At 42.1% G+C, this 14271-nt stretch overlaps 1 protein-coding gene across 1 annotated transcript; it reads right to left on the bottom strand.

Annotated features, from left to right (window-relative positions):
* Nucleotides 1-846: 846 nt before the first annotated feature.
* Nucleotides 847-2644, bottom strand: LOC120294575 (PR5-like receptor kinase). The gene is made up of 3 exons (XM_039314738.1): nt 2595-2644; nt 2168-2203; nt 847-2017 (listed from the first exon to the last, which is right to left on the bottom strand). The coding sequence occupies exons 2-3, from the start codon at nt 2181-2183 to the stop codon at nt 882-884; spliced, it is 1152 nt and encodes a 383-aa protein (XP_039170672.1). The 5' UTR covers nt 2184-2203; nt 2595-2644; the 3' UTR covers nt 847-881.
* Between the last annotated feature and the right edge of the window lie 11627 nt (nt 2645-14271).

The raw sequence follows: 14271 nt of genomic DNA, 5'->3' as shown, positions 1-14271 counted from the left end.
GATTATCTTCAAAAGTTATTTATATAATTTCCCTCAAAAGATAACTTCCCTGCACCCTTTCAATAGACGTTTCTCCATTATTTCATATCAAAACAAGACGGTGCGTCTCAATTACACTCCATCATGGACGGACGTACCATTAAAATATAACAGCTCGCTCTCTCTTCCTGCTCACTCTCTCGGTCTAGCAAAAGGAGGACTAGTTTTTGTGGAAAAAACTCTCCAGCCTCTCCAAAACCAACCCCTGCGAAAAATCCGAGCGCCTTCTACCTTCTCCCCAAACACAGCCAGCTCCTCTCACGCCTTGCTCGCGCTGCTCACGCCCTCGAACGCCCACGCATCTTTTCCGTTATGCCTCTCGCCCATTCGCCCACCTCTCCTCTGACGATAGCTGGATTATCCCTTTTGCTTGCGTCGTCACGGCGGTGGCGTCACTCACGCGTTCCCCTTCCCTCTGCTGGCCCCGCGCGCGTGTGCAGAGGAGAGAAGATGGGTGATGAGCTGGGCCTTCTTTTGTTAGGTTCTGATGTGGGCTCAAATCGAAGACTTAAAGCAATAAGGAAAGATGGGCCAGAAGAAAGAAGTGGCTGACCGAAAATTTATTAAAAGAGTGGGCCGGACATGCCGGCCCGCTCCACCTCATTTTTGCTCATTTTTCTTTTAATTAAACTTTTGCTATCTCTCTCTGTTTTTTTTTTTTTTTTTTTTTTATAAATATTTTTGCAAAAAAATGGACACTTGAACGATCAGCAAAATTAGGGTGTCAACAATGTTGTGCAGGAACTACAATCTAACAATCAGAAAAAGAATTAAGATTTGATCTTTCACGAACGGAAGCACCCAAGAAAAAAAAAATCTTAAAATAAGTATATCGTAATAATTTATACAGATGCTGTCGTGACATCAAATTGCAGAAATAAACTGTCATCTGTAGTTGCTATGGGGGATCTCGATGAGGGGGATGACAAGGTTGGTTTTGGGGGAATTTGCAAGGTCTCAACACTTCCTTTTAACATCTCCACCACTTGAGTCATCGGTGGTCGATCTCTTGGATCAATCTGAATGCACCATAAACTGATTATGATCATCTTCTTCGCAATTCCTTCGTCCTCCTCATTTGCGATACCGCGCAACCCGAGTTCTTCTTGAAGTTTAAGGCGTTGATGAATCCAAAGAGGAAAATATATCTCGCTTGTACGGTCCACCCCAACTTCAACATTTTTTCTCCCTCCGGCCATTTCCAAAACCATCATGCCATAACTGTAGACATCCGATTTGTGAGAAACCCCTCCGATGTTCCTTATGACCAATTCAGGGGCAATGTAGCCTGCAGTGCCACGTGCACCCAACATCGACACGATACTCCCTTCTCTAGGACATATTTTGGCAAGACCAAAGTCGGATATCTTCGGACAATAATTCCGATCAAGAAGAATGTTGTGAGGCTTTATATCAAAATGCAAGATCCTGGCATTACAGCCTCGATGCAGGTATGCTAGCCCTTGTGCTATGCCTAAGGAGATGTTGTGCAATGTCTCCCAACTCAATTGTCGATTTGACTTTGAAGCGTCGCTTTTGAATATGAACTTTTCCAATGATCCGTTGGGCATGAACTCATAAACTAAAGCTCTTTTGCTCCCCTCAAAGCAAAAGCCTAGAAGGCTGACAATATTGACATGAGATGTCCTGCTTATGCTTGCAACTTCATTGATAAACTCTTCCCCGTCACCTTTCAAATTCTTTAGAAGCTTCACGGCTACAAGTCGACCCTCTCGAAGCTTGCCTTTGTACACATAACCATAACCTCCTTGACCCAACTTTTCCCGGAAAGAATTGGTCATCCTCTTGATATCTTTGTAGGTATATCTCCTCGAAGAGATCAGTCCCTCAATTTGCTGTGCGGCCACAGAATGTTCTCTCTTTCCCATCACCATAGCCATATGTTTCCTTATCAGTGGTTTCTTCCTCAGGGAATAGACTACAAGAATGACAATTGCAATCCCAACTCCTGATGCAGCTGATTAGAGAAAAGCAAAAGATTCGTGTGCAACAATTTCAGTCCATCATTCTACTAGTCTAAGGTCCTAATGATAGAAAAGCAAAACTTTATCAGGGTTTCCAAGCAGTGAACTTCTATATGAGACAAAGTGTAGGTTTAATGAAGTACCTATTGCGACTTTCATCACCAAATCGCCATGTTGCGCTGTTACAAAGGACACAAATCCTTGTCAGAGAACTCTTCCAGTAAAAACTATGATGAAACCAGTAGGAATGCATTTTGAAACAGCAGGATGTTATGCATGTAAGATCGAAAGCTACGTGGATCATAATTTGATCCACACTCATCACAGTCACTCTTATTTCATGTCTTTAAAAAGACTAGTTTGATACTCGTGCTAAAGAATCAAGTTAAGAGGGAAAATAAAATAAATTTAGGGATTGTATTAGAACATTGACTTTGACGAATACATTGACAAAATACAAAGAGGACAAGGATTAAGATGATAGTATACAGTTAAACAAGGAAGAAGAAATAAGGCAAGGAAATGATAGAATGAGTAAATCCAATATCAGTGCCGTATGGCTCAAGGTACCTTGGTTCGCACAGGAGTTAAGGTTCAACAGATCATGGATCCTTAAGAGATTTTTCCCTAATCAATCAACGAGAGATACTCTCATGCAACGACAGAATATTTCGACAAACGGACAGATGCTGTGCTGTTCTGACCCTCAAGAAAACTCTGCTGTGCGGTGAGATCGTAAAGCCCCTGAATATTTATGATTCAGAGCTAACTCGTAGCACATCCAAGGCAGAAAGGTAAGTGCACTCGACTCGACCCGCACAATCCGATGATGTTAATCAACGTTTCATAAAGAGAAGAGAGTATTATGCTCAGACACAGGGTGAAGAATTAATAAGCCCACCAGGAGCACAAACCCAAACGAAAGCCCGGACAGGACAGCAACACCTGAAGCGCTCCTGATTGATTCCACATTTGCCACACCACTCTCCTCGCACGCGCTGCAATTGGGTGCTGTCCAATTCAGCATGACGCCTCAACGCCTCCTCTATCTCTCCCCTCCACCCTCTCCACTCCGCCATCACTGGCGCCTTTACCACCGACTCGCACTTTGTTGACGCTTTCACCACTTCCCCATCTTCGTCATCTCCCTATATTGCCCGAACAACACTGTCCTGGTCTTCTTTTCAAGTACAAGTAATAATTGTCCCAAGAAGGTAATCCGCATGGAGAGAGATGTTGCTGTTGTAAAGGAGAGAGAGTGGCGGCTATGTTCGGACTAATTTGGAAATGAGTCGATAGAAGGGTCAAGTTCTTGAGAACAGGCGTGCAAGAGAAGGTCAAATTATTTGAGAAAGCGGTGTTGGAGATGCGGAGCGACTACTTCTGGTAAAAGATATCGCGGACGACAAGTCATCGCCTGAGAGGTTAAGGATCAGACTGCTGTCGATGCAAGCTAATTCGAAGCCAGGGAAGCCGCAGTAAGAGGGTTGTTGGTCTAGGACAGAGAATGGGAAGGTGATGTTGTGGCCACCAAAGGTTCTGGTGATGCTGCAGTTTTGGAAGTGCTTGTTCATCACACAGACCGAAAGCTTTGCCGATAAGGCTGCAAACAGGAGTACTAATATGAGGTTCTGAGTGGAGGGAGAGGCAGCATGATCAGTAAGATGATGCTACCTCTTGATTTTGTGCGTGTTGATAACTTAGAGATTGCCGGAGGATGGAATTATCGTCAAGACTAGGGCTGTCAAATAGGTGAGTCGGGTTGGATTTGGATTGAGTCAAAAATGGTCAAGCCCATATTGATCCATTTAACCCGTTCTGACCAATTTTCATGCGATGTAAATTTGATGACCCATACCCGACCCGACCCATATTATTGAAACACATTAATATTTAACTCAATTACTTGAATAAAAGCTTCACATCAAATTCAAAAAGTAAATAAACAATATAAAATTAGTAAATAAAAAAATGAAAAACCTTTAAATTGAAATACTTTTGAAGAACTCTTGATAAGAAAAAGTTTGATAAGCTAATGATTGACATGAAAATAATATTTGCTTTATAACAAATCTTCTTGAATGTGAGAATGCATAGCTTCTTAATTGTAGTTCTTTTTATTTTGGTCGATTTCTTAATTGTAGTTCACCAAGTTAAAAATTACATCATGATTTCTATTTCAAAATTGATTGAATTTCAATATAGACAACATCGAGCTTCCTCTAAAAGTACATTTTCGGTATGTATATGGATATCTATCTGCCAAATATCATTTAAAATATAATTTCTTATTATTTGTAAATTTTTTGAAATTATTATTATTATTATTATTATTATTATTATTATTATTATTATTATTATTATTATTATTATTTATTTTATTTTATTTTCTTCTTTTCTCTTTTCTTTCTTTTTCCTCTTCCTTCTTCTCCCTTGTTCCTCGATCGATGGTGATAGGCCAAGCTATGGTTCGACGAGCTCGAGGCTTGACTTGTCTAGGCGAGCTCGAGCTCCCAAGCTCCGTTGCAACCGACGAGCTCTAGGTTCGGCTGATCCAAGCAAGCTCGAGCTTGCTAGCCCGAGTTCCATTGTAGCTGATGAGCTCGCGACTCACCAAATCTAGGTGAGCTCGAGCTTGGCCAAGGCCGGCAAGCTCGTGGCTCAACTGATCCATGCAAGCTCGAGCTTTGTTGAGGCTGGGGAGCTCACGGCTTGCTAGATCCAAGCAAGCCCGAGCTCGGCCAAGGCTAGTGAGCTTGCGGCTCACCCGATCCAAGCAAGCTTGAGCTCTGTCGAGGCCAGTGAGCTTGTCGCTCGCCTGAGGCTGGCAAGCTCAGGATCAGCGACGAAGATGGCGGCATGACGACAGGGTAGGCGATGGCTGCAAGCGATTGGGATCGGAAAGGAAAGGGGATGCTCTGCTCACCCAAGATTTGCGATCGATGGAAGGAGAAAGAATTGAGGATGTAGAGGAGGAAGGTCATGGGTTCAAAGTGAGTTTCCTAATAACTCGTTAAGACCCATTTCTTTTCTTGCTTTACTTTCTAAGACCCCTTTGTAACCCATATTTAACTTTTACTTGACTCATATATGACCCATTTAACTGAAAGTGAGTTATAATATGGGTTTATGACCCATTTTGACAGCTCCAGTCAAGATAGAGTGGTGAAGAATCATACTCACAAGAATACATATTGTGACGGCCCAAGCGCGCAGGTGTGTCTCCTATCCCACATCGCTTAGGGGGGAGTCCTGGGGCTAGTTTATAAGGCTTATGTCTCTCTAATCTGTGTAACACGTTTTAAAGCCGTGAGAACTCAGTGTCCAAAGCGGACAATATTACACAGTAGAGCTTGGGTCGTTACACATATTCTCTCATATTGGATCAATAGTAACTTCTTTTGATTCGAGTATGCTATATTTATCGATTGATCTCATGTTTATGTGATTGAAAGGTCCTATTACTTTAACACACCATATTTAAGTGGGGAGTCCACAAAATTCAATTGGTCAGCCAACACTTCATTTTTTTGGTATTGAAGGCTTGGCAATTGACTTGCAAAGTGATGTCTTCTCTTCTGGTTCTTTATAGCCAGAAGACAAATTATATTATTCTCTCATGATGTTGGTATGCGTTCTTTTAGTTGTTTCTAAGAAATTACAGGACAGTCGAAGAATGTGAAGGAAGAGAGAGAGAGAGGCGAATTTACCTGAGAGGTCAGGGTACATATGCCCTCTAAAACGTTTGTCAATACGATATTCTCACTAGTGAATTCCCTCTTAGATATTATAATTTGACCATGTGATATATAAAAGGTCTGTAAAGTCACTGGACAAAACCATTAAGGTTCAAATTATGCACAAAAGTCCAAACATTCTACAGGCGTGTACATTAGTGACGTTTTCATATAGTTTAACATTGATTGTGATTTGATCCATAATCAAACAAACAATCAATAGAGAAATATCACTCTGGCCAAAGGAAAAAGGACATAACTGTTGACCATAACAATTCAGTTCAGTTCAGAAAGAGGTGTAGATTGGGATTTCAAAAGCGAAAATAGACAAACAAAAGGAAAGAAAAAAGATTAGGGAAGAACCTTTCATGATGATGTTTATATATATCTAGCTTAGAAGTTATTGATGGATGTTTTGGCTAAATTATTCCCTCCAGAAGTCTAAGGAAACCTGGCTAATCATGTATGTCATATCATGATATGATGACATGCATATACGTTGTATAAATTTCTTATGGCTTCCTTGATTTGACATAAAAATTTACCGATCAACTAAATATCACTTAACACAATACATCTTAGGAACAAATGCATATTCCCTAACATCGCATACCTTATGGAGATTGCAGAACTAAGCTCAATGGAGAGTATTATGCAAAACATGCATGGGCAAACATACGTGGAAAAAGCTCTTCACTTTACATTTTCCTCTTTGTCTAGTGTATCGTAAATTCACTAATCATCTATGATCCTCAACGCATCGCTGCATCTCACATTGGAACTAGCTAAGCAAATGGTATTTTCTTTTGGACATTGCTATGAATCCATCTAACTACTAAAACTACAAAAGCGACTATGCAAACTATGTTTGATTTGTTGAAAATGATTTTTTTTTTCGTCGAAGGTTTGTTGAAAATGATTAGTCAAACCATTTTTGGTCGAAAGAAATATACATATTTAAAGTTAGGAAGATGAATTCCCTAATTCGAAAAGAGAAAAATATATTTTTCTTAAAAATGATTTCCACGGAATTTATTTTCTTTATCATAAAATTTTCCCCAAAACAAGCAGATCTACAAAAGAACGTTCGAAAGAAATATAAATAAAAAAGTAATGGCTTGTTGAATAAAGCCGAGGTGGGAAAAAGGAACTGAGAAGAGAGAACCAAGGGAAGCCAAAAAGTTCTTCCTCTTCCTTTGAAGTCCTTATCAAGTTCGGAGAGCATCGCGAGGACATCCGCCGAAAAACACATGGGAGATTTTAAGCGGTTGCTATTACGGGGAATTAATCGAAAAGTTTTACCTCCTTTGCATGTACGCGGATAAGCTTTACCAGAACAGATGCACAGAAAACTTCCATCCGCTTCCCAGCATTTGCCTCCACCCATGTTGCATTTAACACAACTCTCCCAGGAGGTTAAATTCCATTGCAGTCTAAACCCGTGCTTCAACTCCTCCTTGGCTGATTCATTATTTTCATTTTTCTTCCAATCCTCTCCGGTTGATACAACAGATACAATAACATGACTCTCGCACGCTAACCGACTAAGATGAAGGTCGTCTGGTCTACCTATAAGAGCGACATAAGAGTGGTTGGCCCCGGCAGAGGGGCAAGTCAAGTCAGGATGTGAATAATCACCATTTGGGGAGCCGGTGCAATTACGGAGAAATGCTAGGTGGAAAGACCAGTGATTGGATTTAAGAAAGGAGAGCACTTTACTGCCGGGAACATCAGCATCAGATGCGCTGGGCGGTTGAGGAGACTTCTTAGGTGGAACAAAACAAGCATTGCCCGTTCTCCCAAACTCTGAGATCAACCCAAGAGATTGATAATCATAAGAAACATGGCCCTTCCAGAAAGAATTTAGTTTCAACAGTCGGTCTTGAGGACAACATCGTTCAGAGTCGTTCCCGAAAGGATAACCTATCATGACCTTACCGCACTCGTCAGACTCGCAGGATCCATATGTCAAGCTCACTAATGGAACCCAGTCTTCCAAGGAAAAAATCGTCAAAATGGTAATGACAAGGCGAAGCAAAACATTGGAACTTATGGAGCTCTCGACACCCATTTCAGGAATTTTAGAGGGGAACAACAGAAGTACAAGAACAGTCGGAAAGAGGAAAACTTTGGTGTGCTTATGGCAGAGACAGAAGGGGCACGAGTGAGATACAGTCGCTCAAACTGAAGACCGCATTGTATGAATGTCTCGTTGAATCCTTTTTCACGTAAACGCGCCAGTTGACTGAGTCAACTGAGCGTAGAGGACCCGAAAGAGCAAACGTAGGGGACCACATATTTGCTCAGTGTCAGACAAAATCAAACGGTTGATACTTCGGCTAAAAAGGTCCATTTTCACTCACGATCGATTTCACTCCATCGGCCACAGACCCATGGCCCGCTTTGTTTCCGTGGGCACCTTTCTTACGAAGTTTCCAACTTTGTTCGACGGGGTTTCGAAGCTTTCCCACGGGCTTTTTACCGAGACTCGTCCTCTACCCTTGATCTCTTTGAAGGTCGAGTACTATGACAACTTGAGTCCGTGACAGTCAAAGGCGGAGAGACACGGAAGGTGACAGCTGGTAGTGAAGGAGGTCAATGTTAAGGAGAGCTTTCGTGGCATATAGCAGAGACAGAAGGGGCTCGAGTGAGATACAGTGGCTCAAGCTGAAGGTCGCATTATATGAATGTCTCGCTGAATCGTGTTTCACGTAAAGACGCCAATTGACTGGGTCAACTGAGCGTAGAGGACCCGAAGGAGCAAACGTGAGCCACGACGATTTCAGCGAGATTCGCCTTCGACCCTGGATCTCTTCGAAGGTCGAGTACTACGATTTGAGTTTATGGCTGGCGATTGACTTAAAAAGGAAGTCTTCTCCTGTCACTTTTGGTTCCGATTAGGTAGAGAAGACAATCGAGAGAAGAGGTCTACTATTTATCACATTATCGGTACAGATTCCAAGAATAACAAAACGATGCAGAGGAGGATATTGGGACAGACGAACCAATCACAGCCGCACAGCGTAGCCACCGCAACAGTCACAGCTCATAAGGACTACGAACAAATAAAATTTTGATTTTCATCTCTCAGTTCATTTTAGAATTTTATCATATGATGTTTCCTTTCTCTATTGGAACGAAGGCAGCCATCGTCCGTGTATTTTCAGAAAACAAACAATCGTGATCCTTGACTTTTTTTTCTGGCCATTTGGACTTCTAACAACATGTTTATTTGATCAGATTAGTGCATCCGTTATTATGCTTACGAAATGCTGTGAAGATTTGCCACATTAGCGCTACCTGAACAAACTACCAGTATTAGAGGTGGGCATAATCTAAACGAGTGATTTCCACCTTGAAACTTGGAAAAGCCCACTAAGGACTGATTCCACAAAATTAGAATTGAGCCTGTTAGTTCCATGAACCCACTTGGGAACCAAACCACAGTCCAGTTACCGGGTGAGTTCATGAAACTAATCCATAATCCCAACAAAATTGGATTCGTCAATTAATATCAAGATGAACCTAGTTTCTATTTTAGAGCACCAAAGCTTGTTCGCCCTTAAGTTATGATTGAATTGCAAGCCATTGATTTTGACTAAGGATTGAAAATTATAGGGCGGAACAAACTTTAGATCCAGTCCTAAATATATTGTAACATCTGAAATTTTGCTTGAGAAAAAACGTGCCCTGAATACTGGATGAACCACGCTATATGATCAAGCTCGTCATCAAACCGTACCAATAGCACCACCACGAAGACTTACAATCCCATTCGTTCCCGTCTTTACCGAGTCACCTAAGTCTCGATGACAGCACCATTGTTTCACAATCGATGCCACCTCAACGACAAGTCCTCATCGCCGCCACCACCCGATTTCACCCACTCAGCACTGCTGCCCCATCGTCGCACCATGGCGTCACCCAATCAGTGCCGCCGCCCCGAGTGATGTCACATCTCTCCCCACCTGGCACTCAATCCCTCTCGCCGAATCAGCGAGAAGACGTCAACATGTGCCCTCGTTGACACTTAAATTTTGGCGATTGATTTCCAACCCCTCAACAAAAAAAAAATTCATTAAAATTGCATCACACATAGACATTAGGAGAATTTGTGTCACTAGTCTTATAATCAATCAAAATTTGTTATAAAAAAAAATTAGTACAAGAAAATTTCGAAATTAAAAAAAAAATGAATGAAAAGAGAGAGGGGCAATTAGGCCAAGTTCGAGACAAGCCTTGAGCAGGCCCATTCCTCCATTTCCTTTCCTCTTTACTTCACGCTAGGCCCGGCCCAGCCTTGGTTTTTCTTTTTCCCTTCAGCCCAGCCCGCGCACGAGCTGGCCGTCTCCCTCTTGCAGTCGGTCTTCGCTGCAAGACCTGCAAAGAAGAACAGAAACAGGGCAGCAACAGAGGGAGCAAGGGGATTGGTGGCAGGTGAGCGGCGTGATCCGCGGGTTGGAGGGGCAGTTCGGCCGGCAAGCTAGCAGCCGCAGAGGCCATGCGCGCTTGCTGGCCGGGTATAAAACCGGAGAAGGCAACAACACAAAGAAGGGGGAGAATCGGGAATTAACACTACAAAAATCAAGACCACGAGAGAGAGTGCTGAGGAGCGAGTGAGAGAAAACACACCAATCACAGAGAGGACCGACGCGAGGGAGAGAGGACCCCTCCGAACGGTCGTCCACTGCCATTGATCGTTTCCGGAGTCGCCCTTCGCTCCCAACCCCACCGGAACTTCAGGAGACATAGCAAACAGAACAGGGGAGGATTAGAGACAGGAGAAAAGAGGGAGACCGGAGAGCGAGCTTGAGAGAGAGACGATTGGGGAGAGAACGCTTTGCCGTCGCTGAAGTATGCATGTTGCTCGCCATCCGAACTAGGTAGGCTTCCCGCTTCACTTCGAGGTCTCAGGCCGGAGCTCACGGCCGACCTGTTCACGCGAGCTTCGGCTACACCAGAACTCCATGAAAGCTCATAGATGTCCTAGTGCATGTTGACAGATGTCCGGGCTTGTGCTCGAGTCTATACCAGTCCGAGATCCTTCGTTTCGTTGTGTATGCAAACCGGTTGATGAAATGCGAGTGCGTGGGTATGTTGTGGCTGAAAATGCTTGTTGTTTTCGCATCTGCTCGAGTGTGATATATGTTCTTTAGTGGATCTGTGTTGCTTGTGCATGTTGTGTCGATCTTTACTCGGATTCGAGCCTCGAATGAGCCCGTATGCCTTTTTTAGCTGCTGCACACCCAATGTTTGACAAAATGTCTCAAAGAGAACCGAAAAAAACCTACGTTCAAACTCGGTCTAATTTACGCTTGTTCATATATATGTTGGACCATGACTGTCTCTTATGTTTTCATCACGATTTCATGTGATTTTCGTGAAGTAATCATGTGTGTTTGAGCCGGGGTGTTCACATCCGAAAATGGTGTAGACCCTCATGGCCGACGCCGATTTGCGATGGTTGGGGTGGTTTGGTGTTAGAAGGGATGCTAAGTGCTTTGGTTATTGTTGTTGTTCGAATTAGTTTTGGTAAAGAAACAAATTTCGGCGAGGAAGGAGAAGGTAGTCTTCGGGAGGGTTGAAGGCGTGCGGGGGCAAGTCCGGCAGAGAACATGTAGAGAAGAAGACCAAAATAAAAAAAAATAAAAAAAATAAAAGAAGAAACAAAAGAAAATGAAAAGTAAAACAATTATGGAAAAAGAAAGTAAAAGGGGCTTCGGGAAAGAGGAATCGCAGAAGCAAATGGCGCAGGGGAGTGTGCAATGAGAAAAGACTAACGAAAAGAATTTTTTTTTTTTTTAAATAATAAAAAAAAAATTAAAAATGATTTTTTTAATCCAAAAATGTTGGATCCGGATTTGGGTTTGGTCCACGGGCTGGGTTGGGTTTACCCGGTCCGAACCCATTTTATTGAAGTATTAAATATATATTAAAAATTAAAAAATATATATATATATAAATAAAAAAATAAAAAAAAATCAAAAATTTCAAAAATTTCAAAAAAATGATAAAAATTCAAAAAAATTTCTGGAATTTCAAAAACTCAGAAAACATTTAAAAATTCGCCTTTTTTTAATTTTAATTAAAAGTTAAAAAAATTAAAATTAAAAAAATTAAATTAAAATTAAAAAAATTAAATTAAAAATTTCGAAAATCCAAAAATGATAGGGTTTGGTTAGGAATTGCTATGTATTGCCGCTTTAGTGTAATTAAGCATTTATTTTCTTGTATGTTGTTTTTATCGTATGTTTAATTTGCGTGTTTTATGTTTAATTTGCACGTGTTTAATTTTAGGACAAATAGGATCTTGGTAGATATAATTATTACTTTATTGATTATGCACCTGCATGCTCACCTCCTATGTTAGTGAATGGGTATGAAATCGATCTAAACTGCCTGATGAAAATCATTTTGTTAAAATGAACAAGATTAGGTACCGAAAGGGCACTAATTAGTCAATTAGTGTAATTAAGTCTCCGACCCTAGATTCTCCTGTTGCGTAGGAAGTGAGGTACACTCTCATGTCTCACTCGGTTTCTAGCCGACCCCAATAGGCTAGTGGCGACTCCATTTGTGCAAAATTCTAAAAAATATCCCAATGTCACGCGGGGTATGGGCTTGGGAGAGCCCGCGCCTAACCATGGGCCTCAGACCCGTCCTTTAGGCAATACCCCTAAACCTGTTCCCTCCCCCCGAGGGTAGGTCGCGACAGCTTGGCGACTCCACTGGGGACTTGGTTTTAAACCTTAGAGAACTTAGGCCAAAATTAATCTTGTTCAAAAATATTTTTGTTTGACAGCAAAGATAATATGTGCATCCATAACATGTCGAATGTTGATTATTTATGGGAGTTATAAGGGGCAGTGATTTCTAACCTTTGTTTTGTAGGGGGTGTAAGAGTGAATGGTTTATTTATGTTTGAAGTGCTGATTGTTTAAATTGTCGTGCATGAGTCTCCTGCATTGCACTACACCATAACACGCACAACCTGCCGCCGGACCTGGGCCGCATAAGATCACCTAGGATGGTGTTGAGGTGGATACCACTCTGACTACAACCGCGTAGTACAAGTCGCCCACCTTAACCCCAAAATTTCTTTCTTCACGTCAAAGGTACCCACCCCGGTCTGCAACCGTGCGACATGGGTCGGTTCTTTGACGAAGCCGGAGTCATGGGTAACCCGACCTAACCGCAACCTTGCTGGTTCAATCCGATGATCCCATGGCTCCATTTTGAGCCGTTTAGAGTAGAAATTGAATCACCGTCCATGCGTATGTCTATGTCATTGGCTTTGTTACTTAATGAGTATGGTAAGATTTTCGAATTCTCTTCTTCATAATTTACTTATTTGCTTTCTTTTGGTCGGTTCATGGCAAATTAGGTTGATCGTAACTGTGAGTAGTATATGATGGGGATACCTAAGCTTCACATCATTGCTACCCCGAAAGCTGAGCTTCGCACATGGTGGGATAGACTAGACCCGACTGGCCATGATTATGTGCGATCCTATGTCGGACGATTACTTCCCTTCTTAGAAATGGAAACTCATTATGGTGTTGTAAGAGTGTTGGCGCATGTTTGGTGTCCCGAAACTTGCACATTCATGTTCGGTGACCACGAGCTCACTCCAACCTTTGAAGAATACAGTGTTGCCATGGGAAAGCCTTTGGTATCGGAGTTAATTGGCCCACTTGTAGGGACTGAGCATGCATCGACCTTATCTGATTTCCTTAGAGTTAAGGAGGGTGACGTGAGGAAAGTTTTGAAAGCTAATCGCAAGACCTACCCGTTTTCATTTCTAAACGAGTTTTTTCAAAATGCCCCATCTTTTCAAAAGAATAGGATCTTCCTGTTAGCTTTCTTTGGGTTCATGTTATTCCCACATTGTAGGAACGCTATTAACCCTTCCGTGGCATTGGTAGTTCGTGAGGTATGTATCGAAAAGGGCTTTGTTAACGCCGTTCTAACTGAAAATTTTCTTTCCCTTACTCGCTTTAAAGAAAACAAAAAAAAAAACTTTCCATGCTCCTCCTGAATTCTTGCAAATTTGGTTCTTCTCTCACGTTAAAGGGTTTGGTAGCTTGATGATTGTGAACGACATTTCTGACTCTCACCACCCTATTATGAAGTTTAAAGATAGGAAGGCATTCGCCCCCGATTATCATTATTTTGAGTGGTTTGCTTTCATGACCAACCCTGGACTCGAAGATTTCCAATGGCATGCCAAATGGCTTCGAGTTCGAAGCGCATTTCGTGTGTGGGCTTCTTGGACTGTTCCTTTGTTGGGAATTACTGGAGTCACTGAGTATTACCTGACTCGGGTCGCCCACCAGTTCCAAGAGGTTCAACGACTTCCACCAACGATTCAAGAAGACCCGCTTAGGATAGACTTCATTAACGGATGCCATGACCACGAAGACTCCGTCGCGTTAGTTAAGTTAATGTGGGATATGTGCCACCCTCAGAAGCTGATATGGCCTGAAGAGGAGTTGGAAGGGCAAGAGAAG

The sequence above is a fragment of the Eucalyptus grandis genome, chromosome 6, assembly GCF_016545825.1.
Source record: "Eucalyptus grandis isolate ANBG69807.140 chromosome 6, ASM1654582v1, whole genome shotgun sequence".
NCBI classification, from domain to species: Eukaryota; Viridiplantae; Streptophyta; class Magnoliopsida; order Myrtales; family Myrtaceae; genus Eucalyptus; species Eucalyptus grandis.
This window is presented reverse-complemented; position numbering and strand designations above follow the sequence as displayed.